Source organism: Ictalurus punctatus, chromosome 14 (genome assembly GCF_001660625.3).
Source record: "Ictalurus punctatus breed USDA103 chromosome 14, Coco_2.0, whole genome shotgun sequence".
NCBI lineage: Eukaryota > Metazoa > Chordata > Actinopteri > Siluriformes > Ictaluridae > Ictalurus > Ictalurus punctatus.
In genome coordinates this window covers 2,965,198-2,985,933 of record NC_030429.2, presented here as the reverse complement: position 1 = coordinate 2,985,933, position 20,736 = coordinate 2,965,198, and the positions used below count along the sequence as shown (strand labels likewise).

The 20,736-nt window shown below is 42.1% G+C and overlaps 1 protein-coding gene across 2 annotated transcripts in view; it reads left to right on the top strand.

Moving 5' to 3' along the window:
• The window catches only part of skic8 (SKI8 subunit of superkiller complex), a 32,919-nt gene that overhangs the window by 7,178 nt on the left and 5,005 nt on the right, over positions 1 to 20,736 (top strand). The window contains exons 2-7 of one of the 2 annotated variants that reach the window (XM_053685475.1): positions 15,526 to 15,550; positions 16,021 to 16,071; positions 16,244 to 16,271; positions 17,148 to 17,253; positions 19,981 to 20,153; positions 20,580 to 20,728. In XM_053685475.1, coding sequence (XP_053541450.1) covers positions 16,060 to 16,071; positions 16,244 to 16,271; positions 17,148 to 17,253; positions 19,981 to 20,153; positions 20,580 to 20,728 — 468 coding nt within the window. In that variant the 5' untranslated portion in view covers positions 15,526 to 15,550; positions 16,021 to 16,059. 2 annotated transcript variants of the gene reach the window in all.

Genomic DNA, 20,736 nt, shown 5'->3' with positions numbered 1-20,736 from the left:
TGTTAGATTCAGCTTTTGGCACAGTTGAGGACGGAGACGAAGTTTTCGCCAAGTTCATGAGTACCTTGAAAGACTCAGGTGAGAAACCATCCGCCTACTTGCACAGACTACAAGTAGCTTTGAGCATGATGATAAAACGAGGTGGTATTAATCATGAGAAAGCAGACCAACACCTTCTCAAGCAATCTTGCAGAGGTTGTTGGGATAACAACCTGATTGCAGACCTACCCGCATGAAGCAACATTTAGGTGCTTCCAAACAACGTGTGCTCTCACACATGCAAAGGGCGTGGATGACCAGTGAAAAGGAATCAGTTGTAGTGTCTATTACCATTGAAACACAAAAGCTGAAGAAGCAGATCACCGAGCTTAAGAGTCAACTGACAGCTCTGACTGCTAAGCGCCAGAAGTAAAAGTGAGAATTCCAGAAGGAAACAAATGAAACCACACCAGTACAATGGCAACGAAAGCCAAGCAATGTTGTTTCTCAACCTCAAACAACCACCAGCAAAACACAAACAGGCAAACCTAAGCCGTGGTATTATTTTACTTGCGGTGAGGATGGTCACATTGCATCCACTTGTGATAATGAACCAAACTCTGTACTGGTTGCCACCAAGCACAACGCCTGTGGGAAACCCAAAATAGTCACTCATCTGCAGCTTTAAACTAGAACCAGTTCCTGTCGTGGGACAGACGGAGACTGAAGCGAATTTGAAATGTCCCGAACCAAGACATGTCGCATTAAAGTGTCAAAAACTGAAAAAAAAACAAGACTACCTAAAGGGTTAATATGTACCAAATGTACTGCACAAGTCAATATAGCAGGTAAACCATGTAGTTGCTTATTAGACACTGGCTCACAGGTCACTACAGTTTCCCGGTCTTTTTATGAGCAACACTTATCAGAACAACCTGTTCATTCCCTCGATGATTTACTAGAAGTTGAAGGTGCAAACGGTCAATCGAGGGCTACGTTGAAATCAATGTTACTTTCCCAGAAGAGTTTTTTGAGAACGATATTGAAGTGCCAACTCTTGCACTGGTTATGCCAGATGTTAAGGTACACACAGAATCCCTAGTTTCAATAGGAACAAATACTCTTGATGTGCTGTATGAGCAGTACTCAAAGTCTAAATCCTCTAACCATCAGCCTTCTCCTTTTGGTTACAGGGCAGTTTTAAATACCTTAGAACTAAGACAAAAACAACCCACTGATGGTCATCTTGGGTTGGTGAGATCTCAAAGCAAAGAACATGCGGTTATTCCTTCAGGGCAATCAGTAGTGTTAGAAGGGTCAGTTACCTCACATGGGCTTCATTCAGATCAATGGGTTGTAGTGCAGCATCCAGCTACGTCATACTTACCTGGTGGGATAGTAGTTAAAAGCTGTCTATTTACCTTATCAACACATCAGCCCTGCCATCTACCAGTTGTGCTTACAAATGAGACTGAGCATAATGTGACAATACCACCCAAATGTGTAATTGCTGAATTACATGCTGTACAGAGTGTACATTCAAAAGAACAAAGTGCATCAAGTTCTGGTTCAACAATATGTGAACACTTACCTGATCGAGTGTCAAAACCTGTTTTCAATTTTAGTGATTCTCCACTAAGGAACGCATTACAGAAAAGCTTGAGAGCATGCCAGAGGTCTTTGCTCAACATGAATTAGATTTCGGAAGCACTCAAAAAGTGAAACATCACATCAACCTGAGTGATGAAACTCCGTTTAAACACAGAGCTCGACCGATACATCCCAAAGACCTAGATGCTGTTCGAAAACATCTCCCAAGAGCTCCTGGAAAGTGGAGTAATCAGAGAGTCAGAATCTTGTTTTTCTTCACCCATAGCGGTCGTAAAAAAGAAAAATGGCGATGTCCGGCTATGCATCGACTACCAGAAGTTGAATCTCCAGACAGCGAAAGATGCATATGCCTTACCAAATCTTGAGGAGACATTTTCAGCTTTAAGTGGCTCAAAATGGTTTTCTGTGCTAGATCTTAAATCTGGTTATTATCAGATCGAAGTCGAAGAAACAGACAAACCTAAAACTGCGTTCACATGTCCCTTGAGGTTTTGGGAATTTAACCGTATACCACAAGGAGTGACAAATGCCCCAAGCACATTCCAGAGATTAATGAAGTGTATGGGAGACATTAATCTCAAGGAAGTACTCGTCTTCCTGGATGACTTGATAATATTTTCTGACACATTAGAAGACCACGAGAGCTGCTTGCTACATCTTCTCGATCATCTCAAGCAGTACAGATTGAAACTTTCGCCTGAAAAGTGCAAGTTTTTCCAGAAATCTGTCCGCTACTTGGGACATATAGTGTCAGAGGATGGTGTAGCAACAGATCCTGAAAAGATCCAAGCTTTAAAAACCTGGCGAAGTCCAAATAATCTCAGAGTTAAGATCATTCTTAGGATTTTCCGGCTATTACCGGAGATTCGTTAAAGACTATTCCCAGATTGTTAAACCACTCAATGATCTGACTGCAGGATACCCACCACTTCACAAAGGTGCCAAAGTGAAAGAGAAAAGCAAGTGCTACTTCCACCCAAAAGAGCCCTTTAACAATCGCTGGACATTCACCTGCCAACAAGCATTTAACTCAATCATTGACAAGCTAACCACTGCTCCTGTCCTGGGCTTTGCTGATCCTAAACTACCATATATTCTGCATATAGATGCTAGTACCACAGGGTTAGGTGCTGCATTATACCAAGAGCATGGGGGACAGATGCGTGTCATTGCATTTGCTAGCAGGGGGTTGTCGCACAGTGAGTCCCGATATCCGGCCCATAAGCTTGAATTTTTAGCACTTAAATGGAGTGTGACAGAAAAGTTTAACGATTACCTGTATGGCAGTCAGTTGACTGTTGTAATAGATAGTAATCCTTTGACCTACCTCCTCACAACAGCTAAACTTGATGCCACTAGTTATAGGTGGTTGGCTGCTCTTTCTACTTTCTCATTTAAGTTACAGTACAGAGCAGGAAGACAAAATCTAGATGCGGATGGTCTCTCTAGACATCCTCAAACAGAGCTGATAAACAACCACATATCCAAGAAAGAGCATGAGCGCATTGACCAATTTGTGCAACGTCATTTAGCAGATGATGAGTGTCCTCACTACAGTGATGAAGTGGTCAAAACTATCTGTGAAAAACATTTTTTCCACCAACACACACAAGAGTGTCCAAGCTTAACTTTAGTTGAATCTCTTGCACTGCTATCCAGATGCTGTACCTGACTGCTTCGAGCAAGAAGAGGAGTTTGGCGGATTACCAGTCAAACCTCGACTAACAGATACAGACCTAGCTGAGAAGCAAAGAGCCGATCCAGTGCTGAGAGAAGTAATCTACCACATGGAGTTGGGAGAAAAGCCTCCTCCAACAGTGAGATGTGAGCTTCCTGATCTTCCTTTCCTCTTGCGGGACTGTACACGCCTAGAGTTGAGGAATGGAGTCCTCTACAGGAGGCGACAGGACAAAGAAAACTTCACTTATCAATTAGTCCTGCCAAAAGAGCTTTGAGCTGTTGTTTTAAAAAGTTTGCATGACGATCTAGGTCACATGGGTATAGAAAGAACCCTTGATGTAGTAAGGTCCAGATTTTACTGGCCAAAGATGGCAGCTGAAGTTGAACGCAAAGTCAAGACATGCAACCGTTGTGTTCGTCAAAAAGCTTTACCTGAAAAAGCCGCACCACTGGTAAATATCCAAGTCACCAGACCCTTTCAGCTGGTCTCCATGGACTTCCTCTCTATAGAGCCTGAAAGAAGCAACACCAAAAACATTTTAGTGATAACTGATCATTTCACAAAATATGCTGTTGCTGTCCCCACACCGAACCAGAAAGCAAGAACTGTCGCAAAGTGTTTGTGGGAGAATTTCTTTGTACATTATGATATTCCGGAAAGGCTTCATAGTGACCAAGGGCCAGATTTTGAATCTCGCACAATAAAAGAACTCTGTGAAGTCTCAGGCATTCAGAAGATACGAACTACACCGTACCACCCAAGGGGAAACCCTTGCTTAATATGCTCGGCACTTTGGAGGAACAAGACTTTGTTACGCGCCTTGTGCATGCTTACAATTGTACAAGGAATGAGGTCACAGGATTCACACCGTATGAGCTAATGTTCGGGCGTCAACCTAGGCTGATTCTCGACTTAGCATTCGGCTTACCTGTGAGGGACATTCCATCCAAGCCGCATTCCCAGTATGTACATAACTTAAAATCTCACCAGGAGGAGAGCTATGATATAGCTTCACACAATGTACTTAAGATTGCACAAAAGAACAAGACAAGTTTCGACAAACATGTTTCCAATTCCATGCTGGACATTGGCGATCGTGTACTGGTAAGGAAAGTTCGCCTGCATGGGAAGCATAAGTTAGTAGACAAGTGGGAGTGTATGACTTATGTAGTTGTGAAAAAAGCAGGTGATCTGCATGTGTACACTGTTAGACCAGAAACGAACGACGGTCCTCTGCGTACGTTCCATAGAGATCTCTTACTACCTTGTGGATTCCTACCTGTTCCAGAAGTCAAACAAGTCTTGACCAAGACAATTCCAAAATGTAGGACACGACAGAGTCCACATGATTTTGATGAAAATCCTGAAGAAATAGACTATCTAGATGTTGATATCCAAGATCACTGGTTTGAAAAGCCACCATTTCGGGAAACAAGAGTTTCTACAGTTTATGAAACCGTTAATCCAAAGAAAATGCTGGATACTATACCTTTGGCTAAAAATTTAATTGGGCAATTAAGAACTTTGTCTTAAAATATGGAAAACCATCTTGTTCCTCTGCTGGTATATTATGCAAACCATTGTTGTAGCTTGTTACTGGTTAAATCTTGCTCAAGATTAGCTAGAATATCTTATTAAGACAAAGTTAGATATTAGATATTTTCTTAAAATGAGAAAATATATTTCTTTGATATTTCTTAAAATGGCCACTTTGAGCCATTCTACTGTTGCTGTTGCGCTAGATGATGTTAATTCCAGTAATTTATACACAACTACAGTAGTGTCAGGAGTTCCCCTTTAAGCAGCGCGCTGTGGAGCATGTGAGCACGCGTGCACGAGCAGGTGCGCGAGCACCTGGTTTTCCCTTGTTGACAATCGTGACATTTCAACACGTGCATTTGTTTCTGTTTCTGTTATGTCTCCTCCCCATTCTGTCATTGGTTGTTGTTTCATGTGTGTCAGAATTGCCCTCAGCAGTCAGCTATTACGATGCTGATTATGTTTGTATATATACCACGCGCCTCCTAGCACACAGCGCGGAATATTGAGTTATAGTAGATTAGTTTAGAGTCCTTACGATAGATAACCACAACCACAACCACAACCACAGTCACAGTCACAGTCACATAGTTTCATGTTTAGATTCATAGTCATAGTTCATGTCATGTTTCATGTTTAGGTTTGTTTGTTAAGTTCACGCTGGTTTCTCTGCTCCCAGTCCCTCGCTGTGGTTTGTTTCATGTTTGGTATATCGACCCTGTTTCCCGTGACTGCAACTTTGATTCCTGCCTTGCCTCGTTTATGCCTGTTTGCCGATCGCCTGAACTTTGCTTATTTGTGGATTACTGTTTGGATTTACCTGCCTGCGTGTCTCTCAATAAAACTGTTCATACTGCACTTGCATCCGTCATATCTCCGTTACGTCACGAAACGTGACAGAATATTCCGCCTCACCATGGATGCAGCACGAGGACGAGAGAGACAATACGCTACAGAAACCATGAAAGTTACAGGACAGTACCTCATCGGGAAATGCTTTACTGGCCGCATTTTTCGTCCGTGCAGTTCCCTCAAAGGTACGACGTCGAACTTCCGCCAGAGACAGCGGGATTGGGGAGCTACCCGCTGGAGTTTCTCTTCAGCTGCCAGGAATATTTCTGCAGCCTGGCGTATCCCAAGCCTGCTAAGAGACAGTGGATCGGGTTCTTTGTGTCCAGGTTTTGTGGTCCGGCCCGTGACGGCAGAGCAGCTGGTGAGCACTGGGTCCTCTGCCCTCCAGAATATTACTCAATTTGCAGAACTTTTTATGGAGGAGTTCACGCAGCCAGGACAACTTCATGGTCTGCATTTAGTGGGGTGGAGAGTAAATGGACAGCCCCAGCCTGACCTGCCATTTAACCTCTATTATGAGGGGATTGACAGGTCAGCCTCCACCGATCTGCTTCAGGTTCCAGCCAACATGGTGGAGGTGGCACTGACATGCATGTCTGAGGGCTGCAGGAGGGAGACCAAGCTACAATGCCCTACCTGCAAAAAACTGGGTCTCCAGGAAGCATTCTACTGCTCTCATGAATGCTGCAAGAGCAGCTGGCGGGAGCATAAACTCCACCGAAGAGCCCGTGCAGAGATCCAGCCTGGGGTCAACAGGGTGACCTCGGAGCTCCCGTCGGAGGTCTCAGCACCCGAGCCCCAGCCAGAGGTGAATCTAGCGACGTCAGAGCTCGAACCTGAGACCCACGAGGAGGTCTCACCCGCCGAGCTCCAGCCAGAGGTCCACATGGTGGCCTCAGAGCTCCAGCACGGGACCTACGGGGAGGTCTCAGCTCTGGAGCTCCACCCTGAGGTTAACCTGGTGACCTCAGAGCTCGAACCTGAGACCCACGAGGTTAGCTCACCTGCTGAGCTCCAGCTAGAGGTCAACAGGGAGGCCCCAGCATCAGAGCCCCAGCCGGAGGTTAACCTGGCGACCTCAGAGCTTAAAGCCCAGTTACTGTCCCAAGTGTCTGTTAACCCGGACAACCAAGCCCTGCTCAAGCCCAAGTCTACCGACGCGGCCGACCAAGCCCTGCTCAAGCCCAAGTCTGCCGACGCGGCCGACCAAGCCCTGCTCAAGCCCAAGTCTGCTGACGCGGCCGACCAAGCCCTGCTCAAGCCCAAGTCTGCTGACGCGGCCGACCAAGCCCTGCTCAAGCCCAAGTCTACCGACGCGGCCGACCAAGTTCTGCTCACGCCCAAGTCTGTTGACATGATCGACCAAGCCCTGCTCACGCCCGAGTCCGCCGACACCGACAGCCAAGTTCTGCTCATGGCCAAGTTTGCTGAAACAGACTGTTGACACGGACAAACTGTCTGTTGACACGGACAACCAAGCTCTGCTTTCCTGCTGAGCCGAGGACGTCAATCTGCTTTCCTGTTCTGCTGTGAACGTCGCTCTGCTTCCCTGCACCGCTGAGAACGTCGCTCTGGTTCCCTGCACCGGCGAGGACGTCGCTCTGGTTCCCTGCTCCGCCGAGGACGTCACTCTGCTTTCCTGCTCGGCCGTGTACATCGCTCTGCTTTTTTGGTTCGCCAAGAACGCCATGCGGTCTCCTGGCTCTGCTTGGGACATTCTGCCCAGGGGGCCGGGGCCGCCAATGGAGATGGATGTTTCATGGCATTCCGGGAGGAGTGCCTTTGGTGGGGTTCTGTCACGATTTCCTCTTTATGCAGTGCGCTGTGGAGCATGTGAGCGCACGTGCACGAGCAGGTGCGCAAGCACCTGCTTTTCCCTTGTTGACAATCGTGACATTTCGACACGTGCATTTGTTTATGTTTCTGTTATGTCTCCTCCCCATTCTGTCATTGGTTGTTGTTTCATGTGTGTCAGAATTGCCCTCAGCAGTCAGCTATTACGATGCTGATTATGTTTGTATATATACCACGCGCCTCCCAGCACACAGCGCGGAATATTGAGTTATAGTAGATTAGTTTAGAGTCCTTACGATAGATAACCACAGTCACAGTCACAGTTCATAGTTTCATGTTTCATAGTTTCATGTTTCATAGTTTCATGTTTAGATTCATAGTCATAGTTCATGTCATGTTTCATGTTTAGGTTTGTTTGTTAAGTTCACGCTGGTTTCTCTGCTCCCAGTCCCTCACTGTGGTTTGTTTCATGTTTGGTATATAGACCCTGTTTCCCGTGACCGCGACTTTGATTCCTGCTTTGCCTCGTTTATGCCTGTTTGCCGATCGCCTGGATTTTGCATGTTTGTGGATTACTGTTTGGATTTACCTGCCCGCGTGTCTCTCAATAAAACTGTTCATACTGCACTTGCATCCGTCAATTTCCGTTACGTCATGAAACGTGACAAGTAGAGACGATGCATTATCATTAGTAGTAATAATTTAAACCCCTAATAAGTTAAACGCACTGAATGTTTATGCTATTTATCTACAGCATAGCAAACGGCCTCAAACATGACGACTCTCCATTCAGGGGAATGATAATGATTACATAAGTCAGAGGTCATATCCCAACACACTGTGATGTAGAATATGTGTATAAGTGCGAGGCAAACATGCTAACCACTAAGCTACTGTGTCCCTGTTCTGAATAAAAAAAGTGTGTAATTGGGGACATTTTCTCTGTGGAGGAAGTAAGGAGTCTCCAGTGTCAGCGCTTTGTAACAGTCCGAGGTAAAGCTGTAACGTTTCCCAACTCGAGTGCTTTGCGGTTTCTCAGTAACATGAGCTTTTTTTGGTCTTTTTAACTTCAAGAGAGAAAAGAAAGAGATGAAGGTGAGGGAATGACTGTTTATAGCTGCTGTGATTACAGGAAGTCATTTGTTTTGCAGATGTTCCACATCATTTAACTATAATAATGTGACTATAAATGGATCAAATATGCCATGTATCTTTGCTCCTTGGGGTAATGTGTAAGACATATGACATATACAGTGCATACACACACACACACACAAGCTATGAATCTAAATTAGCCTTTTTTAACTGTTTGCAAAGTTTCATTCATTTTTTCACTGCTTGATACATCAGTAGTATTTATAGTTTTCCCTAGCACAAGTGTTTCCCCTAAATCAGACGTGTCTCATGTGTGTCTCCATTCTTTCTTCTTCAACCTTCAACTATTTTTTACTTGGTTCTGGTCTGCAAAATGAACAGATGTAAATCTGTATGTAAATTCTGCAGTGGGTTTGGGTTCCTTCAAGGACATCTCTCTCTCACACTCTCTCTTGTTCTCTTTCTTTTTCTGCCTTCCAAAATCTAGGTCAGGTGATTATTAGAGACAGAGGTGTTAAAATGTCTCAGAGAGATGAGTTCTGAGAGGCTCTCAGAAATAAAAGGACAACTGAATTTATATTCATATTTGAACCCTTTCATGCATAGCGTACATGCTTCTGGACAAAATTCAATCTGTTTCCAGGAAAATATAAGATGTAAAACACCTGAGACCATTACTGTAATTTAACATAAATCATTATCTGAATTTCTGTCACTTTCTAGATGCCATTCTCAGTCTCTGCTATATCTTTCAACACAAAATATCAAATTAAGTTCTCAAAAAAACCCCACAAAAAACACATTTTTGTTACAGACTCCAATTAACACCGTAGCTTTTTTAAACTAATTTTTAAAAAATTGATTTTTACCTCTGAAATCACCTACATCAATAATATTGCAGTATTTTGTTCAAAATCGATATTTTCTATAATTACGGTTGCCAGCAGTGAATACTGAAGACCTGAATGTTATCAAATTGTTTATGAGTCAGGTGGAAGATTTTATTTAGTTTAATGTATTTCATCCTTTACACATGGACAATACATTTACTTTTTACTTTTTGAAATTTAGTAAAAGGGAAAATTTATATGGCCATCACTTTTATGTAATTAAAAAAAAAATGAAAAGATGCTTCAGATTTTAGCACATGCAGCTTTTTCTTTTCTTCTTTCCTTTAAAAAATGTAATAAATAAAGTAATTTATTTTGCATACAACACAGTATTTTTTTTGACAAGCTCCCTTTGTAGTGTATGACAGCTTCCCTGTTGGCTTCAGTGTTGGCTATGTGGTTAAGGTTATGAAATAATCATGAGAAGGCTGTGAGTTCACATCCCAGGTCTGTCAAAACATTAACCCTCTACTGCTCACTTTTATCAAGTACACTGAGTCCGAATGGACCTTGTTGAAGACCTCAATTGTGAAGGCGGCCGCAACAAGCTGTGGCATGAAGGTGGTTGGTGCCTGTAAAGGTGGCAACCCCAGGACCCGCTGGTGGACACCGGTGGTGAGGGAAGCTGTCAAGTCGAAGAAGGAGGCCTTCCAAGCGATGCTCGAGTATAGGTCTCCAGAGCTGATTGAGAGGTACTTGCTGGCCAAGAGAACTGCAGCAGGGGAGGTCACCAAAGAATTTGGAAAGGCCATGAAGAATTACTATTGGACGGTTTCAAAGTTGTTCTCGCAAGCAATTCGGTGCCTTTGGAGGGGACAGTGGGACAGCGGCCAAGCTGTTCTCATCAAGGCTGGGGAAACACTGTCCACTACTGGGGAGATTGTTGAGAGGTGGAAGGAAAACTTTGAGGAACTCCTCAACCCTCCATGCAGGAGGGAGTGCTGGATATCTCTGGCGAGATCTATCGCTGTAGCTGCTGGATCTATCGCTGTAGCTGCTGGATCTATCCCTGTAGCTGCTGGATCTATCACTGTAGCTGAGGTATCTATTGCTGTAGCTGAGGGATCTATCGCTGTAGCTGAGGTATCTATCGCTGTAGCTGAGCTATCTATCACTATAGCTGCTGGATCTATCGCTGTAGCTGAGCTATCTATCACTATAGCTGCTGGATCTATCGCTGTAGCTGAGGTATCTATTCCTGTAGCTGAGGTATCTATCGCTTTAGCTGCAGGACCTATCGCTGTAGCTGAGGTATCTATTCCTGTAGCTGAGGTATCTATCGCTGTAGCTGCAGGACCTATCGCTGTAGCTGCAGGATCTATTGCTGTAGTTGCTGGATCTATCGCTGTAGCTGAAGTATCTATCACTGTAGCTGCAGGATCTATTGCTGTAGTTGCTGGATCTATCGCTGTAGCTGAAGTATCTATCGCTGTAGTTGCTGGATCTATTGCTGTAGTTGCTGGATCCATCGCTGTAGCTGAAGTATCTATCACTGTAGCTGCAGGACCTATTGCTGTAGTTGCTGGATCTATCGCTGTAGCTGAAGTATCTATCGCTGTAGCTGCAGGATCTATTGCTGTAGTTGCTGGATCTATCGCTGTAGCTGAAGTATCTATCGCTGTAGCTGCAGGATCTATCGCTGTAGCTGCAGGATCTATCACTGTAACTGCAGGATCTATTGCTGTAGTTGCTGGATCTATCGCTGTAGCTGAAGTATCTATCGCTGTAGTTGCTGGATCTATCACGGTAGCTGAGGTATCTATTGCTGTAGCTGAAGTATCTATCGCTGTAGCTGAGGTTGCTGTGATGGTCAAGGGCCTCCGTGGCAGTAAAGCTACAGGAGTAGACCAGATTCGCCTGGAGATGTTGAAAGCGCTGGACAATGTTGGGGTGGTGCGGCTGACACGACTCTTCAATATTGCATTAAAGGCAGGTTCAGTTCCACTGCATTGGCAAACTGGAGTGGGGTGGTGGTCCCCATTTTCAAGAAAGGGGACCAGAGGGTGTGTTCCATCTTTGGTTCCAGAGGGATCACACTTATCAGCCTCCCTGGTAAATGCCAGAGTGCTGGAGAGGAGACTTCGTCCTATAGTTGAACCTCGGATTCAGGAGGAACAATATGGATTCTGTCCGTGCCGTGGAACAATGGACTTGCTCTTTGTCCTATCATAGATACAGTTAACACTGTAGCGCTTGATAATAGAAATTCAGATTCAATCTACATAATGGATACAGATTTCGCTAAACGTTTAAGCCCATAAACAGAGATATGATTCAGATTAATTTGATGATTTTAAAAGTTCATTAATTTGTTTATTAAACAAAATAATTTGTTAACATGCTTTAATGTTAAAAAAAAAATACATTATTTTTCACATGCTGTACATTATTGCAGTACCTTTATTCCCATTCCCAGTTATAAACACAGTAGTCGTAACATAATAGTAAGTTCCTGCACTACCGGAGGCTGAAGTTTCAGGACCGCAGTCCTAGGACCGCATTTCTAGGACCCTATTTTTTTGGGACGGCGCCACTCACCGAATTGGAGAACTATAGTCCTAGGACTGCATTTCTAGGACCCAAGGTTTGGAGGACCGAAAAAAGTGCACCCAAGGCAGTAGTCCACCAAATACTAACTTATTATAGTTTTAAAGGTTTATTACACCCAAATATTACTTTCTTTCTTGCAATTTAGCTTGGTTGCTTATAGCTGCATGTTGAGCAATTTGTGTGACTAATTAACATAATTAACTCATCAAGTAAAATAAAGAAGGAGTCATATTCTATGGCCTTTTCAGTCACTAGATCTCATCCACATAGAGGTAAGACACAAGGATGACTCTGAGGGCAGATTCAAGATTGTGTATACTTTATAAAATAATAAATAATAACAACTGAACACACACACAGACACAGACACATTATATACTATACATATATAATTAATATATCAATCTTCATGCCAATTAACGTTCATATTACTGGTATTGTATACTGTTCAAAGATTTGGAAAAATTGTATTTTTACGCTTTGGGAACACTTTCTTGAAACTTTCATGTCAATAAAGGCCCTCTGAATTGAGAAAAAAATTTAATAAAGCGAGATGCAAGAAATCCAAATAGAATTAACATGTTACTGACAAGACTTTTCCTGACCCTTAAATATCTAAATCCCAGCTTGTAAAGTATGTAGCAGCACTGCCTACTAAATGAATATTCTCCATTCTTTCCTCAATTGTTTGTGTATCCCTCTTTTAAATTCCTCCACTTCACTAAAATAGTAAATGGAAAACATAATCACTGCTGGGTTAACAGAAATACTGTTAACGCTTTTTTTTAAAAAGTATACATTAGACATTGTATTAAAAAAAAAAGACAAATTCTGCAGCAAGGCCATATATGATGGTTTATCAAAAGAAAATGGTTAATTTAAATATACATGGGTCTGTACACAAGCAGCATACAGTATACTATACAGTAGGCTTTGAAAGTGCTGGAGCAGGACCATGCACAAATACATTATATTGTTAGGCATACCTCTGGAAGTAGAACACCACAGGTGAGCTGCACTTCCTCCGTGAAGTTCAGTTGCGTTCGTGTTCTATGCAGTACTGACTTCAGATAAGCAAAAAGGGTGTCCTATTGTTCTTCACTGTCTAGACATGTTGTAGACATATTTTAACTCAATTTGCATTTCCCGAGAGAATGTTTGCAAACTTTACCTTCATGGAGAACTGCGTGGTTGAAATGGCTCTTTAAATGGGTTTTGACTTTGCTCGACTCTGTTGGGTGAAACAAAGCTGAAATTCAGAACGACCAGTGGAAGTCCTTGCAGCATATCTTGCATTTCTTCAGTTCGGGCAAGGATCTCCCTTCTTGGATTGTTATGTGATTCTTGAAAAAGAGAGAGCCCAATTGGTCAAATTAAACATTTGAAGTTCATTTCATAGACATAAATTAGCCTAAGCCTAGTTTTTTAAATCTCCTGTCATACTATTGCCTACATTGAGCGAAATCTCTGTCCTTGAAATCACTTCATACAGACTATACAGTACATGACAGAATCTATCACAGGGTATTTTAATAGTCAATTAGTATGCAGGCCTTTCTGTTATTTCTGACTATTAAGAAATGTCACGTCTCATTCAATATTACGAAAAAATGTCGAAATGAAGAGACATGCTGATAACGTAACTTAATTAAAATGGTAAAACAATTAAACAAGCTTTCAAAATGAAGACAGTAGCATTTCATGTAGTTGACAGGCACATCATATCGACATGCTTTAATCATTTTTTTAAGTTTAATGTGCTGGATAGATTTTATCATCATAATCACACATAGTTGGGGCTTGCCAGTCGCACTACAGTTTCATTAAATGAATATGCTCACAATTTGTTTTACAGCATTAGAAACTAATATATATCTGGATATAGTGCATCCAGAAGGAAGGAAGCCTCTTCTAAAGATGATGCACAAGAAAGCCCGCAAACAGTTTACTGAAGACAAGAAGACTAAGGACATGGATTACTGGAACCATGTCCTGTGGTCTGATGAGACCAAGATAAACTTATTTGGTTCAGATGGCGTCAAGTGTGTGTGACAGCAACCAGGTGAGGAGTACAAAGACAAGTGTGTCTTGCCTACAGTCAAACATGGTCCTGGGAGTGTCATGGTCTGGGGCTGCATGAGTGCTGCCGGCACTGGGGAGCTACAGTTCATTGAGGGAAGAATGAATGCCAACATGTACTGTGACATACTGAAGCAGAGCATGATCCCCTCCCTTCGGAGACTGGGCCACAGGGCAGTATTCCAGCATGATAACGACCCCAAACACACCTCCAAGACAACCACTGCCTTGCTAAAGAAGCTGAGGGTGAAGGTGATGGACTAAACCCTATTGAGCATCTGTGGGGCGTCCTCAAACGGAAGGTGGAGGAGCACAAGGTCTCTAACATCCACCAGCTCCGTGATGTCGTCATGGAGGAGTGGAAGAGGACTCCAGTGGCAACCTGTCAATCCCAAGAGGGTTAAGGCAGTGCTGGGAAATAATGGTGGCCACACAAAATATTGACACTTTGGGGACAAGTTGTACACTCACTACTTTACATTGTAGCAAAGTGTCATTCCTTCAGTGTTGTCACATGAAAAGATATCATCAAATATTTACAAAAATGTGAGGGGTGTGCTCACTTTTGTGAGACACTGTATTTATATATATATATATATATATATATATATATATATATATATATATATATATATATATATATATATATATATTATCATGTTCTAAACATCGTCCAAGATGTACAAGTAAGGGATTTGAAAATCTGACTATTGCATCTTTAAATGTGGAGCTGGTAAACATCTCACAGGAAGAGTATGATAGAAATTAAGAAGTGCTCTTAATCCATTGATCCACTGTAGGAGCCTACTTTTTGACAGAAGAAGCGAGAAAAAGAGAATTTTCAAGGTTTTTCTTTAAAATATAAAAATGACATAATATAGGTTAATGCTTTTATGCCTTATGCCTAGTGAAAATATTTATAGCTTATCAAAGACTATTATTAACACTTATTCTCTCTCTCTCACACACACACACACACACACACACACACACTGGACTAAATAAGCGAATAAACAGATAAACAAACATTGATTATTAAAGCAGTTTGGAATACAAATGATGTTACACTGATTACAATTCAATTCACGATTCATTAATCGTGTTATTAATTGATTTTTATCTTTAGCATTTTGTCAGAGTAACTCCTCTGGAGCAATGCAGAGAAATAAAAAGCTTCTGCCTCAGTGAATACAAAATAACAGCATTAACTTTATATATATATATATATATATATATATATATATATATATATATATATATATATATATATATATATATATATATATATATATATTAAATACTTCTTGAATGTAAATAATTTTTTTGTGTTGATTTTTGTTGAATTTTTTAAAAGGGCGTTATTTTGTGGTCAGTAATCCCTGCAAGAACTGAACAGTGACTTTAATTTAGCCATGATGGGTGACTTACCCATGATGCATTGCGGGTAGCTATCATGGCGGCTCACTGTTGAGGAAAAGCGGTAAGTATCGTTTCAGAAAGTGTGGTTTGTTGTATGTATTAGCTGATTTATTCTGCTTTGTTGTAATTTCACGTCTCCTCGTGTTGACGAAACAGTTTGTCACACGGTAGAAACGGGAAGCTTTGTTAATATCACAGAGGATTTGTTTTTATTAGCTGTTGATAAAAGCGAGCACACAGACGCGCACAGTGCGGACTAGCAGCTTGAGGTATTAATGCCCTGTGCAGTGTATAGTGAGTACAGGGGCGGGTTATGAAGCTCAGTGGCGGGTTATGAAGCTCAGTGGCGGGTTATGAAGCTCAGGGGCTGGTTATGAAGCTCAGTGGCGGGTTATGAAGCTCAGTGGCGGGTTATGAAGCTCAGTGGCGGGTTATGAAGCTCAGTGGCGGGTTATGAAGCTCAGTGGCGTTAGTTAACTGTCTGAGCTTCATACCAGCCTGATTTTGAATGAGGTGATGTTTTTCATGCAGATATAAGGCGGAGAAAACATCAACACTCGAGCAGAAACTATGAGCACTCAGGTAAGTCTGGCTATATTTCTCTCTAGCTGTCTCAAAACAAGAGGCGTGTACTGATTCAGACTTCATATTAGTCTGGAAAAGTGTGTTAACATCATGGTTTACTGTTAGACAACATCTAACCTGGCTCTAACTCTCATTTATTGTTGCTTTATCTTTATTTCCTCCCATACAGTACAGTATACTGTTCAAGCAGGAGCATGGTGAGTGTGTTTTTGTTTGTTTTTTTTTTTTTTAAAGGAAAAATCTGAAACACGTTACTTACATTTACACCCAAGTATTTGTGATGTGTTTTTGTGAAGTCGGAGGTTGGGTGTCGTGCACAGGAAGTCATTGTTCTTGCTACCAAGATAAAACTCGTAAAAACAAAAAAATAGACGACAGCTTCTTTTCTCATCTTCAGCGATGCGCAATGGCACGTTAATGAGAAATCCAGTGTGGTAGTGCAAACACTGGACGCAAAGTCCCTGAAAGCAGTGTAGCTCTGGCTGATAATTACGAGGTGAACGCCACCACGATGTCCTGACGTCGTATTTACAACTCGAGGACTCGTAGTTCTTTCGGTGTGCCTTGGTAAGGCGCGTCTGCCTACAGCAGGCGGTAAGATTGAAGTGGTGATTCTGCGTTTAACTGGCAAAATGATATAATCATTGATGACGAGCGTGCACCACGTCATAATTGCGACCCCATACACACTCGTAGAACCTTCCAGACGAGGACTCTGCTTGGCTTGGCTAGTTCATGATCTACAAGCATCATGGTGTTGATGAGAGTATTATTACGAAAGCTGAAGCTTTAGGAAGCTGATCTGTTTGTGCCGAGTGTACGTACGAGGAGGTGAGAGAGCTGGACAGACTAACGGACTAAAGCGTTGCTGCATTGGTCTGCTGACAATAGACCAAAATTAAACCAAATGACTATCATCAAATTAAAGAAAATTTTTTTACATTAATTGAGGATCACATCGGTTATAAATATTTATGTGCAAGTCATTGAGGGTGGATTTTTTTTCCATTAATATTTGTTTTGTTTTGAAGTTCTGAGCTCGTCTTTCTGTCTGCCTGTCTGTGTGTCTCTAGCCCATGATGATGCCATATGGACGGCAGCATGGGGGAAAAGCGAGAAGGATGGATCAGAGACTATCATCACTGGTTCTCTGGATGACATGGTGAAAGTGTGGAAATGGTAACGTTCTGACTGCATGCATGCTTTCAATTATTGTTGACCGCTCCACGTGTTCATGCAGCTCATATAAAGATTGAAGACATTAATGCACATGGCTTGCAGGTCGAACACACGTGCAGTGCTGTTGGGTAAGCAGGAGTACTCTATAGCACATCGACATGTTAGAATTTCTCACTTCCTCCAGTCTCACTGTGAATATGCACAAGATCATCACATGCCCTATCATCATCATACAGCACAGTGCATTCTGGGAAAATCCACAGGGTACACGTGGCATGGCTCCAAAACGCAAATTATGCTTTCAAAGACGTGTTTGAATGAAATAGTGCACTATATTATTGATTAAAGTGTGGTTTTGTATATACAGTCAAGCTCCATAATTATTGGCACCCTTGTTGAACACGTGATTAAAAAAAGTGTTAATGTTAATTTCAACTCACACTGACGTATGAGAAAGCAAAATGTTTTTTTTTTTTTTAAATACAGTTTTTAATTTTTTTTCTCATGTATATTTTACTTTTTCCAAATGTTCAGAAACGCTCTTCCTGTTTCACTGGGAAATAAATATTAGGTGACACAGAGGCGAAATTCCCTTAGTCATTCATTACAGAATACACAAATGAAGTGAAGCAAAACTGTTGAACCTCATAAATCAGGCATTGGCTATAAAATATTGTTCACAAACAACCTGAGCCATGATAGTGCTGTAATAACAAAGCCTTCTGAAGCAATGAACAATTACTTCCAGCAGTTGGGGGATAAAAAGGAGATTCGTTGTTTTAATTGTTTTTAACACCGTGCACATTGGTGGCTTCTGCTGGTCCAAAACGATCTCATTGGATAGTCTAACATCTGTTTATAGCAAACCTGCTGCCTTATAAACATAATCCTATCCATTCCTGTTTAACCCAGTCCTAGTCTTTCATTTATTCATTTACAATCAATGCTCATGAGCTAGAAATTGAGTGTCAGGGCTACACAAAGGCTGACTCTGTAACCCCCCCCCCCAATAATCAGGGGTGGCACCACAACTCCAAAAGTGGTGGAGCAAGATTTTTGTCTGAGAGAAGAGTTACATCTGTAATTTGTCTATAAAAACATACCGACTATGTGTTAGCGCTAAATGGCGCCAGGGTCTGATTATAATACGATAACAGGGCACAACGCACCTTTTAATGAATGTCCGAGTAGTTTGTTTCAATCCCACACGCTTCACTTAGCATTTTACTCCTCAGGCAGCAAAACAGTTAGTTCACAAAGTTAGAAAGCACTAATTCTAAACTAAGTTTTTATAATCGAAGACACATTCACGTTCTGCAGTAGGCTGTGCGTCACTGTAGTAACTGTCTGTTTCGTTAAACATTTATTCCAGCAAGCCTTACTTACTTTATTTGAAGAATGTCATTTGAGGAATGTTCCTATATTCGATTCGAATAAAGAATATGTGCATATGTCACTTAAAATATTGATACTGATTCAACACGCGATTATTAAGTGCTAGTGAGCTCCAAAGCTCTGTTAACCCTTTATCGCTCATAGGAGATCCCCTTTAGGAGAAATGTCCCACCCCCCACAGCTCAACTGGAAGTTTTGTTTGGTTTTTCAATCGAGTCAGACCTGAAGTGCTGGTTCAAATGCCAGCTCGCCTGCAGTTGGATTGGCCGCCCTGCCACATATTAACATTTCCTCCTGTTCTTGACAATATTTACACGTGGTCATGAGGAAACTGGAAAAATTCACATGTAAGGTGGTTGTTTTTCTGAGGTGAATCGTCAATGGCGGAACAAATCAAGCACCGATTGTGTTGCTTTTCTTTTGACACGTGCCTTCTAGGCTTAAGTATCACAAATCGTCCTTATGTAATTAATCTACATTGGGGAGGATGCATGTATATTTCCCCCCACAGACAGTTGGGTTGAGAGGATGGTTAGAAAAGCTAACAATCATGGTTGCAGAATTTTGAGTCACAAAGACACCAAAGTTGCAATTAGACACATCCGTGCCAACAGACCATTTAGAAGCCTTTTCCTGGAAGCTACTTGAACTTTGAATTCTCTGGTCAACAAACACTGAAGATTGATTTGGTGTAAAGAGACTGATCATTATACAAAAAAGAACCTAATTCCATCTGTATGATTGAGGATCAGTGAGGTTGTAGAGCTTTTTTTTCCCCTCCAAAGACCATGGTGTTTGGAGCTCCAAAGACTTGTTGATGCATGACGCATGGTATCATAGACTCCAAAGATTTGAAATGGAAATCTGGCTTCTCTTCTCTGCCAAGAAGCTACAACTGGGTCATGGTTGGATCTTCTGCAAGAACTTCCGTCTTGCAGGACAGTGATCCAAAACATGTGTCCAAATCCACATTGACCACAGGATCAAGTCGGCCATTGGAAAGATCTGCGATTCCTTGCTCATCCAGCATCATAGGAGAAGACTCGCTGCTGTTATGTTGGTAAAGCGATGCTACACAACGTACTGAGGGCTCAGATGTGCTACATTACCCCTCTAACTCTTCTCCACACACATCCCTGGCAGCGCAGACCCACGTCAAACCCCCTACTATTCTACAGTTCTATATAGAACCTTTAAGGTCCTCAGAGATAGACAAACCCAGGAACATTTTTCATAAGACGATACTTTTGTACAAGATTGGATTTGTTGTCTGTACTCTACAGTTTTAGTAGTAATATTTCCCTGTTCTGGGTTATTGACTGCTCTCTGCAGGTCAGATGAGAAGCTGGAGCTACAGTGGACTCTGGAAGGCCACCAGCTGGGTGTGGTGTCTGTGGACATTAGCCACAATGGCGCCATCGCCGCCTCCAGCTCTCTGGATGCTCACATCCGTCTCTGGGACCTGGAGTCTGGCAAACAGATTAAATCCATGGATGCAGGACCAGGTGAGGTTTTCAGGCAGCACAGGATGGTTTGTTGTGACTTTTTTTTTTAGTCATTTTCACAGCTCATTACATGATGAAGAAGATACAAGTGGTATTTGAATGCTTTAAAGAGTCACAGCATGTCAGTCATCTCACCTGGCACGGCTCTTTGGCACTTTTGTCCAAGCTATTTCATTCTCATGATCACTCAGTTGCTGATGACATAGTTTGCTTATTCATATTGTTTCAGAACGACATTTAGAAAATCTATTCATTATGATTTTGGTCATGATGATCTTTAGTAGTGTAGATTCACTAACTTTTTTTGTGTGTGTGGCGTGTGTACTTCTACTTTCTTGTTTTAGTGGAATATACTGATATTTCTTACTTTCCTTAAATTTTTTTGATAAACATGAGACTTTTATGCTTCTCATTTTTCCGTCTTAGTCGATGCCTGGACTGTAGCGTTCTCCCCCGACTCCAAATACATCGCCACAGGCAGCCATCTTGGCAAGGTGAACATCTTTGGCATTGAGAGTGGGAAGAAAGAATACTCCCTGGACACCAGAGGGAAATTCATTCTCAGCATCGCCTATGTAAGACC